Source organism: Pelmatolapia mariae, linkage group LG10_11 (assembly GCF_036321145.2).
Source record: "Pelmatolapia mariae isolate MD_Pm_ZW linkage group LG10_11, Pm_UMD_F_2, whole genome shotgun sequence".
Taxonomy (NCBI): domain Eukaryota; kingdom Metazoa; phylum Chordata; class Actinopteri; order Cichliformes; family Cichlidae; genus Pelmatolapia; species Pelmatolapia mariae.
Genome location: NC_086236.1, coordinates 38,833,741 through 38,854,356, shown reverse-complemented (window position 1 = coordinate 38,854,356; position 20,616 = coordinate 38,833,741). Strand labels below are relative to the sequence as shown.

At 41.7% G+C, this 20,616-nt stretch overlaps 1 protein-coding gene across 1 annotated transcript; it reads left to right on the top strand.

Annotated features, from left to right (window-relative positions):
- The first annotated feature begins 4,407 nt into the window (after nt 1-4,407).
- On the top strand, nt 4,408-19,692 carry LOC134636974 (uncharacterized). The gene is made up of 8 exons (XM_063487260.1): nt 4,408-4,651; nt 8,790-8,916; nt 9,817-10,492; nt 10,610-10,733; nt 11,238-11,410; nt 15,866-16,003; nt 16,126-16,343; nt 17,769-19,692. The coding sequence occupies exons 1-8, from the start codon at nt 4,647-4,649 to the stop codon at nt 18,909-18,911; spliced, it is 2,604 nt and encodes an 867-aa protein (XP_063343330.1). The 5' UTR covers nt 4,408-4,646; the 3' UTR covers nt 18,912-19,692.
- Nucleotides 19,693-20,616: the final 924 nt, after the last annotated feature.

Here is a 20,616-nt window from a genome sequence, read left to right as displayed (position 1 = left end):
CTGATTCAGGACAGATAATTAGTTATTTTAAACTTTCCTAGCAGTCCTTCACAAACAGGGAACAGTCTGTCTATTCTCTCCATCTGTCAGCTGCTGCTGGCTCTTCCTCCTCCTCTTCCTCACACACTGCTGAGTTTGTCCTGGTGGATCATCAGGGGTGCAAAGCCTCACAGATGATGTGCAGCAGTGGGTCCCTCAGTCTGTCCTCACTCTGGACACTTGCAGTTGTCACACATGGAAATCAAATGTGTGATAAGCTGCAGGATTCAAACACAAGTGTAACTTATAAACACATGTTCACACTTTTATTCCACAATCAGAGAGAAAGAAACAGAGAGAGAGTGCAGGACAGACAGACAGGTGACAGTCTCAGGTGTATACACTGCTACAAAACAGCACAAGAGAAGGAGGATTTAGTGTTTGTGTTATTACGAGTGCTAAACAAGAAGAGTTCCCAGATGGTACAGTGGACACATGTGTGACTCCTGTGATTAAAGCATCTTTCTTTCAGCTTAACGAGTGAACCGTCAGCTCGTTCAAACACACGTTAAAGTCCGTTTGGCTCGACACCACCGAACAGAGGCAGCAATATAACATAGCTAACATTAACAGTGCAGTGAATCCTGCTTGTGCCGTGATATTCAGGACTGCAAACCGAGCAGCATCACTGACTTTCAGCTTGTTGTGTTTGTGGATATATGACTGACTTTAATTATCCATAAAATCATCACATTCTCTGTAGGATTAAAGTCAGCTATTGTATTATTATATTTTAAAGGCTTTAAAACCAAGTAAATGCTGAAAGTACAAACATCGCTAATGGCAAATAACTTTGCCGACATGTGGCCAACAGTATGTTTTAATGTTCCTCATTATTAAACATTTGCACATAAATAAGTGACATAATATTCAGTACTTACGTTTAACAGTTTACTCTTCGGCCGCTACGCTTCTGCCGTCTGCGGCAAAATTATCCACAGTGACTGCCGCGCTATGAATTGTGGGATATGTTGGGCCACGAAGGGCGTTTCTCAATATGCGTACTTGTGCGTACTTGCGTTCTCGTGTACTCGTGATACGTCATCAGTCGGAGACCAAGTACTGTTCCAATTCGAAGTACGCATCAAGCCGAGAACGCGAAAAAGTCCCGGATGTGTTCTCGCTCCGCCCGTTTTATCGAGCATGCATCGGTGTGGACTTGGTACAGCTAAATATCCCAGAATGCATTTCGTCCAGAACAGCGGACTCCCGGCACATCGTTTTCACCCCCCCCCCCCCGCCCGCGGTCTTTTCGCTACTCAGGTTGAACAAACCCCAGCAGCTGTCTATTGTATTAAATGTCCACTAGAATAGAAATAAAAGCGTTCTAACATCTCACCTGCTTGTTTTTATTAAGGTATGTACACGTATGTACATGTACACTATTTTTATTAATAGAGGTTTCACTACTGAGGTTAACAATGATATATAAGTCACTTAGATCACTTCTAAATGTTAATGTTTGGTTTATTTCAGTGTTTTATTTGTTCCTGAGTAAACCGGTTTGGCTGTGATTAAAGCTGAGCTTCATAACATGTTACTCACAGTTAAATTAAGAGGGGACGGCAGCAGAAACTCCGGACCTGTGACATCATCACGTACGCTGGTGTTCCAATTGTACAAATCACGAGTCCGTGCTCGCGTTCTCGGCGAGTCCGTACTCCCGTGCGTTCTCGGCCAGTACGTACTCGCCGAGAACGCGAGTACGTACTCACGTACTTGAGAATTGAGAAACGGCCGAAGTCTACATCGCCACAGCCTTAAAATTCAGGGAAATGAAGGCCGCATTTCAGGGCCGCATTTCGAGCAGCCTTTGAATTGGGACAGCCTTCGGCGCGCCGCTGTGACGTAATCGGCCTTAAAATGCAGCCTTTAAGGCTGCAGACCCTGAATTGGGATACAGCCATAGTGTCTGGTTACCTGTGTTCATAGTCGGTTCGTCTGTGTTATTTGGTCATCTCTGCGTCTCTCTGCTCTCCATTCTGCTCTTCATTCCCTGCTCTTCATCCGCTGCTCTTCATCCGCTGTAACCTCCTTATGTTTTCCCCTACATGTGATTTTGTGAGTTATGGTTTCGGGTTTTGTTTATTATTAGTTTTCCCCAGTTTAGGTTTATGTTTAGTTCTGCTCTCGCCTTTGTTATTTATCGTTCACTGTAAATAAACTCACTCGCATCACCGCCGCTGTCTGCAACCTGGGTCCTCCTTCACTTCACTACACGACTGCTGCCCCCAGCCGTGACACTTTGTGACAAGTGGGTGCTGACATACATGGTTGTAGCTGCCAGCTGTCCTCTAGGCTTCACCTCTGCAAACCTGTGTCTGTGAACTGGACCTCAACATTGTTTGTGGTCTCATAAGCTCTCCTGGGATTTTTAGTTTGCATACTTGGATTATTCAAATAAATGATTCATATATTATGCTAAATCTATACAGTCTGTTGTCTATTTATCTGTTTATCTGAACACTGCACTCTTTGTTGCACCTTAACATTTTTGAAGCAGTGTGGTATCATCTTGACAGGGAACAGAAAAAAGGCAGCCAATATCCAGAGAAAAGCTCTGACTGTCCTTGAAGAAGCCAGGAGAGCTGCAGAGTACTTAAAGAAATAACATTAACCCTCTGGGGTCCAGGGTATAATTTGCCGTTTCTGACTACTTTTGATTCTACCTCTATATTTCACCTTTAAAAACTGTTTATCTTGCCTTGTTTGGTATCATTATTTTCAGCACAACCTCAAATATCTGAAATTGGAGTTGTTTTTTTCATTTTGACATACTATATTAGCACAATTGATCTAAATTCAGAGAAAAAATTTAAAATCCGAGTAGAAAAAAGTTATATTTTTTACTGTAAAACCACAAACATGATTAATGAATCATTTTCATAACTTGAAATGGAAATAGAAATTGTACATTTCTAAAACTTATGCACAAATTTTGCAAACAACAAAGCTATATGGTACTATTCACCTAAAAATGCAGCAAAGGCATCAGGCGATTTTTTATACTGCCATTTAAATCTATTTACAGAATAATCAGGTGTTCTGCATCAAAGAAGGATGATCTGATATCATCATGTTGGTGTTGTTCCCGCATCATTATAATAAATGTTGTTCCAGGTTCAACATTGCAAGTGACCAATCACAGTGTTGTGACGTCATACTTTTGCAAGCCAAGCGATTCATTCAATTATGAAATTCCAGTGTTGCAAGGACAATATGTATAATGCTTACCGTTTATTACAGAACAGTATCCTGAAATGCAAAGAATTCAAATTGCTGGATCGGCGGACAGAGGCGGTATCTCGCAAGTTAAGTAGTTTTTTGTTTTTTTTTACGGCGGTTTTTTCCGAAGTCGCAAAAGTATGACTTTTGCGAGTATGGATAATAAAACCATGTGACTGCAAACACAATAATAAACAACAAAAACAATGTTAAAATTGGGAATAAAAGTGCAATAAATACAGGATGAACAGAAAAAAAACTTTTTTTTTAAGCTAAGTTAAATGTGTAAGATAGAGAGACTTCATTTGGGGCTTTGTGGGTCTCCACCACAGTCCTATGTAAGACCAGCAAGCCTCCTGCCAAGCACTGAGCTGGCTTTTTTTCACCAGCTTGTCCAGCTGCTTGGTGTTTTTGTCTGTCACACTGCACCACCAACACACAGCAGTATAATAGCGAGCACTGCCCACCATAGTATGACAAAATATATGCAGCATCTCAGCACACAGGCCAAAATGCACATTGTCACATTTGTGACAATCACATTTGTCTTAATAACCACAGTGTGACCCGTCCCATATGGAGAAGAAATAGTAAAAACTTATAAAAGACTTGCATCAGATGTGGCCTACTTCATATAGTGAATCATAGAAGGCTTATATGATTTACTCATGAAAGTGGCCACTTTCTCATTGCTTTCATATATTGTTTTAGGAAGTATCCAAAACATACAAGTTTCATTTATATAATTTTTCAAGGGATCTTATATCTGTTTTCACTCTTGTATGCTTTTCATACAAGTTTCACACAAAACAGATACAAACTTTATAAGATTTATAGATATATTTTCCATATGGGGTGGTAGGTACCTATTTCAATAGGACAGAGCCGTAGGCATACAGTCAGTTAAAATGGGTTTAATGTTAATACAAAATAAAATTAAACATGTAATAAAGCTTTCCTTTATTAAATACGGTTAAAACTATAAAATTGTATGATTGTACGTGGGAGAGAGGATAAGCGCTGCGAGGAACCTGTTAAAAACAAATCAACATATGACCCACGTGAAAAGGGACGGAAACTCACACTGAACCCCACTGAACCACGTGACGACTGCGTTCTGAGCGTCTGCTGACGCGACTCTCGGTTCAGCGGCTCTAGCCTGTCTGGTAACTGCGGCTCACATGACCGCAGTCGGTGCTTCCTCACTGCGCTGAGGAGCCGTGCAGGGGCCGACTCCAAGCACCAGCTCTACGGGAATAACAGCCCAGGGGAGCGGGGGGACAGTTGACATGAGCTGCTGTTAGTCGGTGAAGCTGTGAGCTGGTCTGTGTGCCGTTCTTTCAGGTCCTAGATGTGTCCATACTGCAGGCCGGGGATCCTGGATGGGGTGCGTGATCTCTTTTATTAATGCCTGCTTTGTTAAAGGGAACATGCTCAGTGGGAGACACATTGTGTATTGTTCGGTCATCTGCGTTTGTTTAATGATCCGTAGACTGCTCAGTCGTCAGGGCTGGAAGCGCCTCAGAAATAAATCCATCCACCCGCGCATGTTAGTTCCCGCTGTAGCTGCACGGGAGTGTCCGTGTCAGGGTGTGGGAGAAGCCAGAGGACTGCAGGCCGGTACTCGGCTATTTGCAGCATGTTGTACTGCACACTGCATGTGTGGTTTGTTACAGGTGCTGAGTGAGTGTAGGTGGTAGGATTACATGAAGTGCAAAATCAGTGAGTGAGACACAAAGCGTGGTCCTTTCTAGGGATGGACCGATCCGATATTACGTATCGGTATCGGTCCGATAGTGACCTAAATTACTGGATCGGATATCGGAGAGAAATAAAAAAAAAAAAAAAATAATAATAATAATAATGTCTGTGAAGGTTCTCAGTCATCCAGGTCATCGTAGGCAACCCTATTAGTTAGGTTGTTTAATTTTTCTATTAAGTACTCTTTAAAATACCAGAATAGGGAGGATGGTGCAGGTTTAAGTTTATTAGATTGATCAGTATTGCTGAACTATGAAATATTTTGGGTGCAGTGTATTTTTTGCATACAGTTATAACAGAGTAGCTTTTTTTTGGGGGGGGGGGGGGGGGGGGGGTTAAAACTTGACTATGAACAAATGGCAGCAAGATATTTATAAAAAACAGTTTTATTGATTATAAAATGCACCATATCGGAGTCATATCGGCAGATATCAGATCAAATTTATGATATCAGTAGCAGACATAAAAAAAAGTGGTATCGTGCCATCTCTAGTCCTTTCCGCGGGGATTCTAGAGCAGTGCCCGGTGTTATTGCTGCTAATGAGAGAATTAATTACAGCATAATCACATGATGGTTTAACTGCCTTAGGTTAGCTACCTCCATTATAAGAAACAAACTTGAGCCTGGGGTAATGGTTGCTGTAAATCTGTCTGAATGCATTTGTACTCTTGTACAGTACAGCTAGGCTCTTGTGTTAAGCGAGGACAGAAGTTTAGTGAGAGGTTACAGTAGTGGGGTTGGGAGATATTATTTGATTCATATTTCATAATCCCCACTGTAAGCTATTGAGTTTAAATTAATGTACTGACTTGGCAGTATCAATATGCTGTCTCTGAAAGCCTTTCTAAATTGAACAAAACGCTATAACCCACATGAAATGCTGGCAAAATAATGAAAGTCAGCTGAATGGAGCTTTGTTTGTACTCTGAGTCCTACTGTCCCTACAACCTCTTACCACATAGGTCTTTAGTATGCTCTGTCATATCCTACCATATTTCCAGTTTCACCCGTTCATTAGAGCTTGTAAACATGTTGGCTGAGACAAGGTGTGTGCAAGTACACAGGACAGGACTAGATATAGAAATATACTGCAGATAGCCCAGAAGGAGACAGACATCCGCTGCTAGGATTATTTACATTTGAAATCATTTTCAAACTTGACTTGAGTCAGGTCTCAAGCTGCAAGTCAATGAACAACAACAGCATGCTGGCCTGGTTCCTCTGGTCCCTGCACTACAAAGCAGGTTGAACATAGCCAGGATAACTTTCCTCTGTCTGGCTTCACTTTCCTGACACTGGCAATCAGGATAAGTGGTCCAAGAGTTTATCAGCTCGATAGCTCGAGCCACGTTTTCCAAACCAGTCATGTGGATGGTCCTATGAAAGGGGCAGCACTGGCAGATTTGACCAGTCACATACATGGACTAACCCTGCAAATTAACCGGTTTTACAAAGGAAGTTAAAATTGTGATATTATAAAAATATGAAGATGTTAAACATGAACTACTGAAAGTAACACAGCTGCTGCAGTTCATCAATATAAGCATTTTTAACAGCAAATGGACCACACAGTAATATAATATTAAAAGTGCTGTATCAACCTGTGTGTGCTTTAAGCACTTTGGTCAGTAGCCTCATAGCTCTTGCTTTTATTCGGCCATAATGGCTCCTTTTAGACTGTGTGGCTGCTTGCTAGTCTTTTTTATGCTCACCTCTTAGTTAGTTAATTTACGCTTTGTTTCATTTTGCAGTATTTTATTTTTAGAGCACTTTAATAATCACCCTCCTTATACACTGTTTTTGTCACTGCACCGTATTTATCTACATCTGATTTGGATCACATAGTTCTGTGTAGCATCTAGAGTTCATCAGTCCTCATTGAACATGGAACATAATATAGTACATTAACCTTTGCATCTGTGGCATGTGCTGAATACACAAACATCCATATGTTTGAATAGCACAGCAAAATGTAGACAGTGAAATTACATAAAGCACACTCAAGAATGCTTCATTTTTTACTTATAAAAAGGAAATAACGTCAGTGACATAGTGCACACATTGTGATCGATTGACCTCGTTAAAAAAAGCCAGTATTATTAAGGTTACTGCAGTAATACATCCATTTAGTACATCGGCGTAACTTTGTGCTGAACATTGGGGGGGTCAAGATCTCTGTCTAAATAAATAAATAAATAAATAAATCTGGGTAAATTCCCAGATGGTTAAACATGCAGCTATTTTTTATTTTGCTGGTAATAACTGAAATGAGTAAAGAAAATCAACAGCTTATTTATGCAAGATAATTCATAATTTTATTGGGGGGTTATATCGGTTGGGTCTGATTATTGGGGGGTTCATAACCCCCCTAACCCCCTAGAAATTACGCGCATCTGATACAGTATGGTTCTTTTATGAGGTTTTAGTGCTGGGGTACAGTTTGATTTTGCATCAATAACCTGAGATCTTTTAGACCACGAGGGTTTGAGAGCATCCTCCTGTAACCATGGTTACTTCCTGTCAGAAGTAGACCATGTGAGAGGAAAAATGGAGAGCGACCGTCCTGCAGCCTGACAACACTCTGAGCAGCTGCATGATTTCATGTTTACAGCCTGTCACCCTGATGTTTTTAATAACTTCATCATGAATTATAAATTTATTTGTCAATTTCACTTACACGAGAAAACGGACCTGTGACAATTAGGGTCGTAGTTATTATGATTAGGATGGCTTGATCAGACAGAGATGTTCATCTTCACAGTAGAGTTGGGTGGTCTTGGTCTTGTCTTGGTCTCGCTGTCTCGCTCTTGCTGTCTCAGATCGACATAGTGGTCGGGAGATTTGGAGTCAACAGTATCCACGACACACTACGTAACGTTCGATAATGTGTCATGCGCAAAAGCATCAGCTCTAAGAGCCGTGCTTAGAGAGTGCTTAGTAGTGAATCAGAAGAGCCGACTCCCATTGAGCGAGAGCCGGCTCCTCACTTAATTTCCTTTTGCTGCTCAGCTCTCACACAGTGGCTCAGCTATGCTCCAATCCCTCCATACTGTGGCCAATCACATGCGAGGATATAGGATCATATCATTATGTGAAAAACAGAGAGGGTGAGAGACGCGACAGTCAAGTGGAGCGTGCGTCTGTCCTCTCAGTGAGTGAGACAGTAGACAGCGGTGAGGAGGGCTGTGCGAAAGCAAAAACACATAAATATGCCCGACACCCGTAAACGAAGCAGCATTTGGCTGCAGTTTAAAGACTTTTTTGTCTCGGTCTTGGTCTCGTCTCGACTTTGTCTTGGTCTTGACTCGGTCTGTCTTGGTATTGTCTTGGTCTTGGTTTAGGACTACAAGTCTAGATCTCAGCACAACTTCATGTCTATTGAAGTATTGGCTGTTTCCGTGGCAATTGCATGTCTTATTCCACGCAATCTGCACTAGGAATTATATTTGAACCAGGCTGTCTAATTTATCCTAATTAAATCTTTAACCCTCAGGTATTGAAGAGTAATCAGTGTGCTTTTGCTGGCTCACCTGTGTCATCAGATAGACGCAGTACTGCTGTGTCTCCAGTGAGATTCACTGCTCCTTTAGACGACTGTTTCTTGACTAACTTCTGGTGGTTTTGCACACCATGAGTGACTTTGCGCCACAAAATGGACTGATTTTAAAATGACTTGAAGTCATATTGAATACTGTGACTCTCTACTGCGGCCCTGTCCAATGGCTTTTTTTAATTGGAGCATTTCTTAATTCTTCTCATCTAGAAAGAAGCAGACGAATGTTTATTCCAGCACCTGCAGTGAAAACATAGCACAGGCAAAACACAGAGGCTTTCTGCTGAGCAATATGAGTACAGACAGACCCAAACGGAATGTCATCAGAAAAAGATATGTAAGTAAAATGTCTTTCCTCTTTAAAGTGTACGTACGTGTATGTGGCCTCTTCCTGATTACTTTTTTTTGTTTCAGATCATCAAAGAAATTTTAATATTAGACAAAGATGATATAAGTAAATCCAAAATGCAGTTTTTAAATAATAATTTGATTTATTAACGGAGGAAAAAGTTATTGCACCTGAAACCTAAACATTGGTTGTGCCATCCTCAGCAGCAAGAACTGCAATCAGGTCTGAGGCAATTAGTCTTTTCACTTGGCTGTGGAAGGATTTTGGCTCTCTTCATTGGAGGGCTTTTTCGGCATGAACACCGAAACCAAAGCATCTCAATTTGATTTAAGTCTGAACCTGACTGGGCCACTTTCTGAGCTTTTCAGAGGTAGACTTGCTAGTTTGTTCGGATTATCGGATTATCGGATTATCGGATTCTCACCCCAACAGGTCACAGCAGATGGCCCCGCCCCTCCCTGAGCCTGGTTCTGCCGGAGGTTTCTTCCTGTTAAAAGGGAGTTTTTCCTTCCCACTGTCGCCAAAGTACTTGCTCATAGGGGGTCATATGATTGTTGGGTTTTTCTCTGTATGTATTATTGTAGGATCTACTGTACAATATAAAGCGCCTTGAGGCGACTGTTGTTGTGATTTAGGGCTGTATAAATTGAATTGAAAAGTGTATTTGAGTAAATCCCCACATAACTCAGTTTCAGACTAGTCAGAGACGTCACAGTTAGCAGAATGTTCCCCACTGGCCAAATATGTTTCAGATTTCAGGATGGTTCATCAAACATTTCACTTGTACCTGTAACATCAATACGTTTTAGTAAACAGATAAAATAAAAATTGTGTTGATGCCCCAAAATATGTGGAACTAAATGTGAAGACACTGTTTTTGTGGTGCAGGACATCAGTGACGGGATGCCGTGGTGTGAAGAACGTCTGGTCCGCAAAGTTCTCTTCCTTTCTCTCAGGGAATACAGAGACAAACACCGTGCTGCACACACTCACTCACACATACACAAGTGTCCACATGAACGCAAGTCAAAAAACACACACTCACATGCTCTGCAAAAGACACTGACAAAACCTAATACACACAAGAAAACACAAGCAAGAAAAAACATGCACACGCAGCAACAAAGACTCACATGCAGACCACTAAATACATACACACAGAAGAACACACATACTGCACAAAACATGCACGTTTCAAAGCGCCTACACACTGAACACACAAACAAACGGCAGACAGCTCACTTGACTTGGGCCTCGCACTCTCCAGAAAGTAAATGTACTCGGATACTACGGAACACACAAACTCAGACGAAAATGTGTAAAAGGAAAGTTGCACACACTCTGCAGCGTACTTGCACGGACCAGAAGAGGTCTTCTACCAGGACACTACGCTCAAATAAAACACAAAACACGCTGTCGCTGCAGAACTCAAAATATACAAAACATACACACACTGCTCAACACACACACTCACTGAACAACATGTGCAGATCTAAAAACACAAAGACGCCACTGAGAGCTGCTCTCTCAGCCAGGACTCTGAGGTCGCACACCACAACAAGCGGTGAGTAACACAACAAGCGTATGACTCTAGGTCATCATGTGTTATTACTTTGATTGTCATGATACTGTAGGTGGAGGTCAGTTCTCACACAGCTGGGCTTGTGCCTGTTCTCTTAAGGCTCTGTAGTTAACACTATGATCAAGCATCGGGCAGCTGGTCCAAGCTGGAGTTGGTCCTTACAGACGCAACAACGCCATCCTACCAGTAATCGTGGTGATGAAGATGATTGTGCCAAAAACAGGTAGGCACGAGTGTGTTTTTGTGTGTGTTGTGATTATTCCTGTGATGGACAAAATGCTCGTACTGTCATACAGCAGTGCTTCTCAAACTTGTGATGTTCCAACATCAGAAGCTGATTTTTAAATAAAAATCACATCCCAAGAGGTTTGAATAGATTTTAATAAACACAGTGTTGCCAAAAGTATACACTCATCTGCCTTTGCATGACATGCACATCAACTCGAGTGATGCTGTATCACTCACTGAACGTGAGTTGGTGCAACAGATGAATATTTATACTTTGTGATTTGCTCCCATCTGTGTACAACAACACAACAGTTTCTAAAACTAATCCTGTCATTGCGTTTCATCAAGAAAATGAAATTCACTTTGAGAACTAAATTCATTTAAAGTCTCTGTCACCACTGAACTGTGGCTTACTAGATATTAAGATTAAATGTTTGTTGCGTTATTAATAAATGCACTGAGCTCAGTTTGTTTGATTTGACTTGATGTATGTATGCAGACCACGGCTGCACGCACAGAGAAAGTTTGCTCAGTCCCCACCCAGCTCTCCAGGACCATTAGTGCTGATGACGTCGGCACAGAATACCCACTCCCACAGCCTGGCTGTAGTCACCTGTCTGGCCAAACGTCGCCCTAAGACTGAGGACTTTTTGTCTTTTCTCTGTTTAAGAGGTAAGCTGAAAACACGGAAGCTGCTCATACGTGACCAGGCTGTGCACAGGGGTGGCTGCAGCTGAGGATGTTATCTACTAATTGGACGATGGGTCGTTCGAACTCTGAGCCTAGCAGTATATTTGTGTCTCTGTATCATCCACGTTGGTTTTTTCTGTGGTGTCCAAGCCTTTTGATGTTGCTGAGCTGGCCACGATTCACCTTTTTGAGAATGTAGATCTGACTGCTCCTAAGCTCTTTGGTAACTCTCTAATGGGTTTATTTTGGTATTACAGCCGAATGCACAAAGATCCCTTTGGCCTCATTTACAATGAAAGCTGTAAATACCATTTGAATCAGCATATCATATCATATGATGTCATATCGATTTTTTTTAAACCCACTGAATTAAATCTGAAAGTCTGCACTTCAGGCACATATCAACAAAAATACTTTCTTTGTCTAACTAACTTTGGACATAATTGTAAGCACATGGAGATTAGGAAGAAGGACTGCAGCCCTCAGCAGCCTGAGAGAGAGATCTACAGGGTGGGCCATTTATATGGATACACCGTAATAAAATGGGAATAGTTGGTGATATTAAAGTCCTGTTTGTGGCACATTAGTATATGTGAGGGGGCAAACTCCTCAAGATGTTTGGTGACCATGGTGGCCATTTAGAAGTCGGCCATCTTGGATACAACTTTTGTTTTTTCAATAGGAAGAGGGCCATGTGACACATCAAACTTATTGGTAATGTCACAAGAAAAACAATGGTGTGCTTGGTTTCAACGTAACTTTATTCTTTCAGGAGTTATTTACAAGTTTCTGACCACTTATAAAATGTGTTCAATGTGCTGCCCATTGTGTTGGATTGTCAATGCAACCCTCTTCTCCCACTCTTCACACACTGATAGCAACACCGCAGGAGAAATGCCAGCACAGACATCCAGTATCCGTAGTTTCAGGTGCTGCACATCTCGTATCTTCACACCATAGACAATTGCCTTCAGATGACCCCAAAGATAAAAGTCTAAGGGGGTCAGATCGGGAGACCTTGGGGGCCGTTCAACTGGCCCACGACGACCAATCCACTTTCCAGGAAACTGTTCATCTAGGAATGCTCGGACCTGGCACCCATAATGTGGTGGTGCACCATCTTGCTGGAAAAACTCAGGGAACGTGCCAGCTTCAGTGCATAAAGAGGGAAACACATCATCATGTAGCAATTTCAAATATCCAGTGGCCTTGAGGTTTCCATTGATGAAGAATGGACCCACTATCGTTGTACCCCATATACCACACCAAACCATCACTTTTGTTGTTCCAACAGTCTTGGAGGGATCCATCCAATGTGGGTTAGTGTCAGACCAATAGCGGTGGTTTTGTTTGTTAACTTCACCATTCACATAAAAGTTTGCCTCATCACTGAACAAAATCTTCTGCGTGAACTGAGGGTCCTGTTCCAATTTTTGTTTTGCCCATTCTGCAAATTCTGTGCGCCGATCTGGGTCATCCTCGTTGAGATGCTGCAGTAGCTGGAGTTTGTAAGGGTGCGATTTGTGAGTAGCTAATATCCGCCGAAGGGATGTTCGACTAATGCCACTCTCCAGTGACATGCGGCGAGTGCTACGCTGTGGGCTCTTGCTGAATGAAGCTAGGACAGCCACTGATGTTTCTTCATTAGTGACAGTTTTCTTGCGTCCACATTTTAGCAAATCCAACACTGAACCAGTTTCACGAAACTTAGCATTAGGGCTGCCACAAACGATTATTTTGATAGTCAACTAGTCACCGATTATTTTTGCGATTAGTCGACTAATCAGGTCATGCATCCATTGGAAGTAAAATGTACAGCTTATTGCACCAGCGTGCATCTGCTCTTATATAACTATCATTAGCTTACAGCTTTAGGTGTTTCAGGTATGTTCTAACTAAAAATAAAGACAAGATGATAGTTTATTAAATTTTAATGAAATTTGCAGATTGTTTCAGTGGAGTTTAATAAACTCAGCCGTCTGCTCCTTGCTATCTAAAATGTAACAGGACACCGGAGTATATTCTCCAGCATCTCACACTTCTGATAATCAGCTGTCTGCTTGACGTTTATTCAGCTGTGTAAAAACTATAACTTTAACCTCAGCCAAACCGATTTACTCAGGAACAAATAAAATACTAAAAAAAAAAGCCAAACAATAACATTTTTAAGTTATCTAAGTGACTTATATATCACTTTTAACCTGAGTAGCGAAAGACGGCGGTGGGTTTGAAAACGATTTGCCGGGAGTCCGGTGTTCTCACGGGCTCTAGTGAGCCTTGCCCCCGGCTAGCTATCAAGCTAGTGGGTAACAGACGTCTCCGAAAACTTCGGAGCGCTTTTGAAAATATGTGGTGTCTTGATAAACTGAGCAGATATTTGAGGTTTACACAGCTACATTCTCGCCTGAAAATATGTTAAACATTTATTTTGTGACCCAGAAAGAATAATAAGAGTAATATTAAAACTAACTAGCTGCCGCCATTGTTGGAAACTGAGCTGGGCTGCGCTATGAATTCTGGGATAGAGCTACTTCTTCTTCTTCGGAGTTTAACGGCAGCTGGCATCCTTGTACATGCAGTGCTGCCATCTTCTGTTTCAGTCCGTTATTACACTCTTAAATCCTACTACTTATTCCTGCGGCTTTTGTGGTCTTACAAAGCTTCAAACGACGCGTCGACTATTAAATCAGTCGTCGACGATTTTGATAGTCGACGTAATCGTGACTAGTCGACTAATCGTGGCAGCCCTACTTAGCAAGCAGTTTGCTGACTGTAGCGTGGGAGATGGGTGGTCTCGTAGGGTGTCTTGCATTGAAATCTGCTACAATGACCCGGTTACTGCGTTCACCAGATATCAACACAATTTCGATCCGCTCCTCACGTGTTAACCTCTTCGACATGTCAATGGCTGTGAACAAAGAGAAACTTGTAAATAACTCATGAAAGAATAAAGTTACATTGAAACCAAGCACACCATTGTTTTTCTTGTGACATTACCAATAAGTTTGATGTGTCACATGACCCTCTTCCTATTGAAAAAACAAAAGTTGTATCCAAGATGGCCGACTTCTAAATGGCCACCATGGTCACCACCCATCTTGAGGAGTTTGCCCCCTCACATATACTAATGTGCCACAAACAGGACTTTAATATCACCAACTATTCCCATGTTATTACGGTGTATCCATATAAATGGCCCACCCTGTAGTCATCTATCTGTCTGTCTGTCCGATTTCTGTAATTTTACACATTTATTTCTTTAAATTTAAGCCCAAAGAGTTATGCTGAATGAATGAAGCATTTGTTTATAAAGTAGAAAGACTGTGACATAACTGAACTTAGTTTCACTGGTCCGGTTCAAATAAGATGGGCTGTGTGGGGCAGCTTGTGGGTGTTAATTGTATCTGTTGGCGTTCCCTCTGTGAACCCTCTTGCATTAGCTTAAGCCATCAACAAAGAGTGTAACCTCATTTTTTGTCAGTGGTGCCAAATAAATCAGTGCAAGGGAATGTAGCTGCTTCTAGGCAAGGATTCCCATTTTCCCCTCATTTGGGCTGGGCCTTGTAATTACAGCATGATTGTTTGATACTTCTGCTTCTATTCATTACACATTAATCACATAAATATTGTATATTATTCATATAATCATCATATAAATAATATGCAGATATGTTACTTGAATAATTACCATCATGAGAGAAAGTGAGGAAAAAACTGAGACTAAGCTCTATTCACTCATATCAGCAGAGAGAGAGAGGGCACACTGCCTGTTTCCAGCTCTCTGTCTGCTTACTCGTCTTTTTCCACACTTTTAACAGAAAAATACGCTACTCACATAATTCACCACCATACAGAATATATTCTGATTTATTCCGAGCAACACAACCTGATGTTGTTGCAGTTGTAGTCATTTCCAGCCTATCCTTGGTTTGTCCTGCCTTTGCCGCTTCTCCTAGTTCCCTGTTTGACATTTAAAAAAATGGATGCAGGAAATGAAATTATTTTAAAAGTTTTATCCGGCCTGTACAGCTCATCTACTAACTGGTGGGTTGATGGTCCGATCCCTGGCTGCTCCGGCCTTCATGCCAAATATCCTCGTGCAAGACATTAACCCCAAGTTTCCCTCTGATGTATTCATGCACATAGCACATGTTGAGCATGAGTGCTGGAGGAGATGTGGGTTACATTATGTTGCTAAAGCAGTTAGTGGAGCATCAGTCGACAAGTATAACAGTGAAGTTAGCTCGTAGCAGCTAAGTTGTTTAGACTGTGTTGATAGCACAGAGTCAGGCTGTACAGTGTTTCTCAGAGCATCTTTTTGCCTCTTTAAACTGTTTTGGTGAAGTAGCTTTAACTCTGTGAGAGACTACGGAGATTAAAAATAAAAAAGGGACATGACACGCACACCCGATGATGCCATTTCCTTTTTCACTTCAGGTTCAGCAGCATTGCCACGCAACATGGCATTCTTAACAAGTAAGCGAGACAGGGAGCCAGGTGACAGTCAGCATTTGCCTTCCTGTCACAAGGCTCCAGCTGAGGAGAAGAAAATCAGGATGTTATGTAGAAGAACAGGTACTCGCCTGCTGGGAATGTTTTTATAAACTATTGCATCTTTCTTTGCAAGTATATTATTCCTCCTTAAACTCTAGCTGCTATTTGAAATGATAGTTTCAGTTCCTGTACCTGTCCTGCAGTGCACAGTGACTCCAGATCACTGAAGAGGAGGCCTGCCAGCCCTGCTGTGGTCAGGTCCACCTGCCCTTTAACAGCTCGAGCACGGAAAAGGATGGACAGGGATGAAAGAGAAGGGAAGCAACAGAAGAAGGAAGTGGAGGAGGACAGGCGAGAGGGAGCTCAGATACACCTCCTGAGACCTCGCCAGCACTTACGTCATGTCAAGAGGGCTAACAAGGTCTGGTCATGCTTTACTACACGTTTGCTTGTGTGAAAAGTGTGTTGTTGTATCATCGGTATGGAAACCAAACACTAATAAACATACAGGTCCTTTTAACACCCGGGGTTGTTCCTTTTGGGCTTTGTTAACAGTTTTTTACTAAGTTCAATGACAAGAGTAAAAGGTCTTGGACACATTGTCCATGTCAGTAGCACCTGATGGTGGCTGAAGAGGACCACTGACTGGAGTGTGAGTGGATTAATAAAGCTCCTCTTTGACAGTCACAGCACTGCTGTCAATGCTGCCAAACAGCTGAAACAGTCACAGTGACATTTAACAAAACTTGACAAATGCAATATTAAATACAAATGCATAAAGAGCTGTCGCCTCTCTGACGACATCTAGAGCTAAAGTTAAAGTTGCTGGTGAGTGATACAAACAGTCCAAACACTGGGTCTGCAGCATAGAAACGAAGATATGAATCAGCTTCAGTGTACACAAATAATGTATTTATTTGTTTGTTTGTTTTCCTTTTTGTTTGTTGTTATCATACGCCAACATGGCATTATTTTTGTGCACAATGGAATGAGTAAATATTGGTGTTAGTGTTTGTATATTTTTGCTACAGCTTATATGTCAAAGGAAATCTGAGTATTTTTTCACCCGTGTGTGTGTGTGAGTGTGTGTGCACCCCTTTTGCATTTGAGATTAGCATTTGTGAGAAAAAAAAAGAAATCCCCAAGACAGACGGTGGAGGTTTTGGAGGGTCCTCCCCCCAGTGTCATAGATGTTGAATAATTCTCCCCGGATCCTCCCACAATCCAAGGACATCAGTGTTAGTTTGATGGAACTACGATCACTAATTAATGTAAATTGTCGCTAGGATGCAAGTTTTTCTCCATGGGTCAGTCCTCCGATGGACGTGGGAACTATCTGTTGTGTACTCCCCTCCCCCATAGTTGGCTATAGTTGGATCAGCACTTAAAATAAATGGACAGAGAAACAGGAATCCCAAACACTGAAGGTATCTACCTACAGGTAGTGGTGACACCTACTTTCATCATCTTATACACTGATAAACAAAAAACAGTCCAGAAAGTGACTAAAACCTTTATAAATTTAAGTTGTGAGTTAATGTAATTAATGATCAGACTGAAAGTCTCTCACCTTGTCTGTGTGTGTGAACGTATTTAGTTTTAATCTCTGGGCTATATGTCATCACGGCTCAGTGATGCCAACACTAAAGTCACGTGATGGTGGCGTTGTTCCTTTGGATGCGTCGTTGACTTCATATATTGCCAAATGCATTTAAACAAAATTTGCATGGTTACTGTGCTAACCAAAACATCTAAGCGTCATAAACCAGGGTGATGCTAACTTCAGGCCTACAAAAATGATTATCCACAGAAGTATGCAGACTATCACAATTTCTCTCTGTTGCAGGTTGCCAAGGTAACTAAAATCTCTGAGCAAAGAACCTCCTGTGTAGCGTCAGTCATTCCTTTAACGCCGAGAACTGGTGTTGGTAACAAACAAGGCACAAGGCCAAACAATACATACAAATCAAGGCGCCATTCCCGAAGCAGAGCCCAGGAAAGCAGCAACAAGTACCACCCCCTACATCACAACCACCATCGGGCTAACAATCAGCACCTTCGCCACCCAACGCTTTCTAAATACTATAGCATCCACACGACCTTCAGTATTCTCCACAATTCAGGAAGAAATTCATGCCAAACTCCATGTTTAAATAAACGTTCAGTTTCTAGACGGCTGAATGAGAACCCTGTGGTCCTGAGGTTATCCAGACGGAGGAGAGGCCTTCCACCAGACACCAGTCCTGTCCTTCCGAATCGGGTTCCCTTGGACAAAAACTCATCAAATGAGTGCCAGACATTTCAGGACAAAGATGCTCATGTCTCACAGGAGAGTAATATTTACGAGATTCAGCAGAAAGGGGACAATGTTAGAGAGGATTATGTGAACATGTGTAAACACTCTGTTGTAGAAAAAAGATACGGGCATGTTGGAGATGTGAAACTTGAGAGGGGAAAGGGAAATATAGAAAAACTGCCTGTGGCAAGCACAGCTGCTCTGGAGGCCTCTGATCAAAGGGAAAGCCTTACTAATGTCAGCACTAGCTATAACCTCATGCCTGCTAGTGAGGTTGTATGGAAACACCTGAGAGAGAAAACGCTCCAAAAACATCAGAACACTACAATCTTAAAGCCACCTACCAGGGCTAATGAGTCCAGGGCTGCTGCTACTAGGACTAGTGTAACTAAAGCTGCTATTAACTCAGTTACATCTGACCCACCAGCCAATTCTTTTTCCAGGCACAGTGCCATGGGTACTAATAACAGCAAGAACATTAAGAAGAGTAGTTTACGAGCCAGCACCAACATAGCCCATGAATCCAAAAGTGCTACAAAACAGTCTTCAATGAGCACCACAAAGGACACATGCAAGGATGGTGCACTTACCATCAGTTACTGTAGCACTTCCAAAGAGGGGCTTCTCCAGGCCAAGCCTACTACCTCAGCCATCAAGACCAGGTTCAGCTCTAGAATCCTTCTAAAGCATTAATTTTTAAACAGTATCCAAACATGAATACACTCACTGTTATGTATACTAAGATTTTATGATGACAAGTACAGAAATGTTTTTAAAAGCTTTTATTGTGTTGAATAGTGGCAGAGCATGATGACGGCTCTCCCTTGTCAGACAGTACATGTTCTGTACTGTTGTCATTGTTGAAGATAAGCTGGAAGTCATGATACTGGCTGATGCACTATAAAGTGGACTGTATAATGGTAATGCAGAAGTGATAACGCTTAAAAGCTGCTAGGTTTCAGTTTATTCATTGTTTGCTTTTTGTCTGTTTATTTTCTTCTTGCTTGCTAATTCTCTTACTGTATCTTGGAAAAATATAAATAAAAGTATGGGGGCGGGGCACCTTTTAGCACATTATGATAAATGGACTACTCAATGTGAGCTGTGAAAGCACTTTTTCTACACGTTTCATTCACCCATTCACGCACAATGCTTTTATCTAAAGCGCATTTACTTAACAATCACACACACTTTGATGGGAGATCCATGAGCGGACCTCAGTGTTCATTATCTTCATGAAGGATTCTTTGACACATGGACAGCTGGAGCCAGGCATCAAGCCGCCGACCTGGTAGACCACCAGCTCTGCCACGGAGCCACAGCCACCAGAAGGTCAACATTTTGTTTGAACAGCTACAGTAGTTGGTCTCCTCAGCTCCCAGCTGCCCTCAGGCTTCTGTCCTAACATTTCTGAAACGTGTTGCTAACTTGAAATTTATGTATTCAAAATAATAAATACAGTTTTAAAATTGAAGCTTTAACATTTGACATTTTTATACTACTGCTACATTTTGACCCAAGACATTAGTTTGTTGTACTACATAATGTATCGTTTATTATCTGCATTACCAATAATAACTTTTGCACTATTTTAGGACCATAATAAACGTTTCAGCGTGCTCACATAATTTACTAATGCTAGAATGTAAAGAATGCAATAACGGCACCACTTCTGCATCAAGCAAAGTGCAGCATGACCCCTGGGTGTTTGCTACCCAGGGGATCAAACCCTCTGTGGGGCAAGTGTTGCCATCTTGGAGGATGGAGCTTGGTCCTAGACGATGGAAAATTTCCACTGATATCTTTCTTGAGTGAGATTAATGACAAGCCTCATTTTTCCAGTAAGGACTATGCTACCCTATATTTTTATGCTGCCTCCACCAAAAGCTGTTGTTCTCCGAGCCTTCCTCACACTTTGACCCTATGATCAAACTGCCATATGCAGAATCTGGACTCAGTGCTGACAGACTGTTCCTCCCAATGTTCATATCCCAGAACACATGTTCCTGACACCAGCACAGACAAGTCAAGCTCACAAGTATTAGAATTGCTCATTTGGAAAATCATCGGCTGCAGGATTAGTGAAGCTGAAGCAAACGCTGATATTACAGCTGTAACAGTGTATCCTGATGCATAGAAAGTGGTTGATAAATAAAATAAACATTTAAATACATAAGATGTTCAAATTGTTATACTCTGGCCCAGTTTGAGGGTTTTCCTGCTTTCTTCTTCTCACACAGTCAATTTTATAATCTTTTCTCTTTCTCAGCTGGATGGTTCTTTATGACTCGACTTATAGGCAGAGTTTCCCTTTTCTGGGTTTGCAAACACCTGTTATATATTACGTCATCAATCTTGGATTCACGGTTACAAAAAGCTGGCACCCAGTTTGTTATGT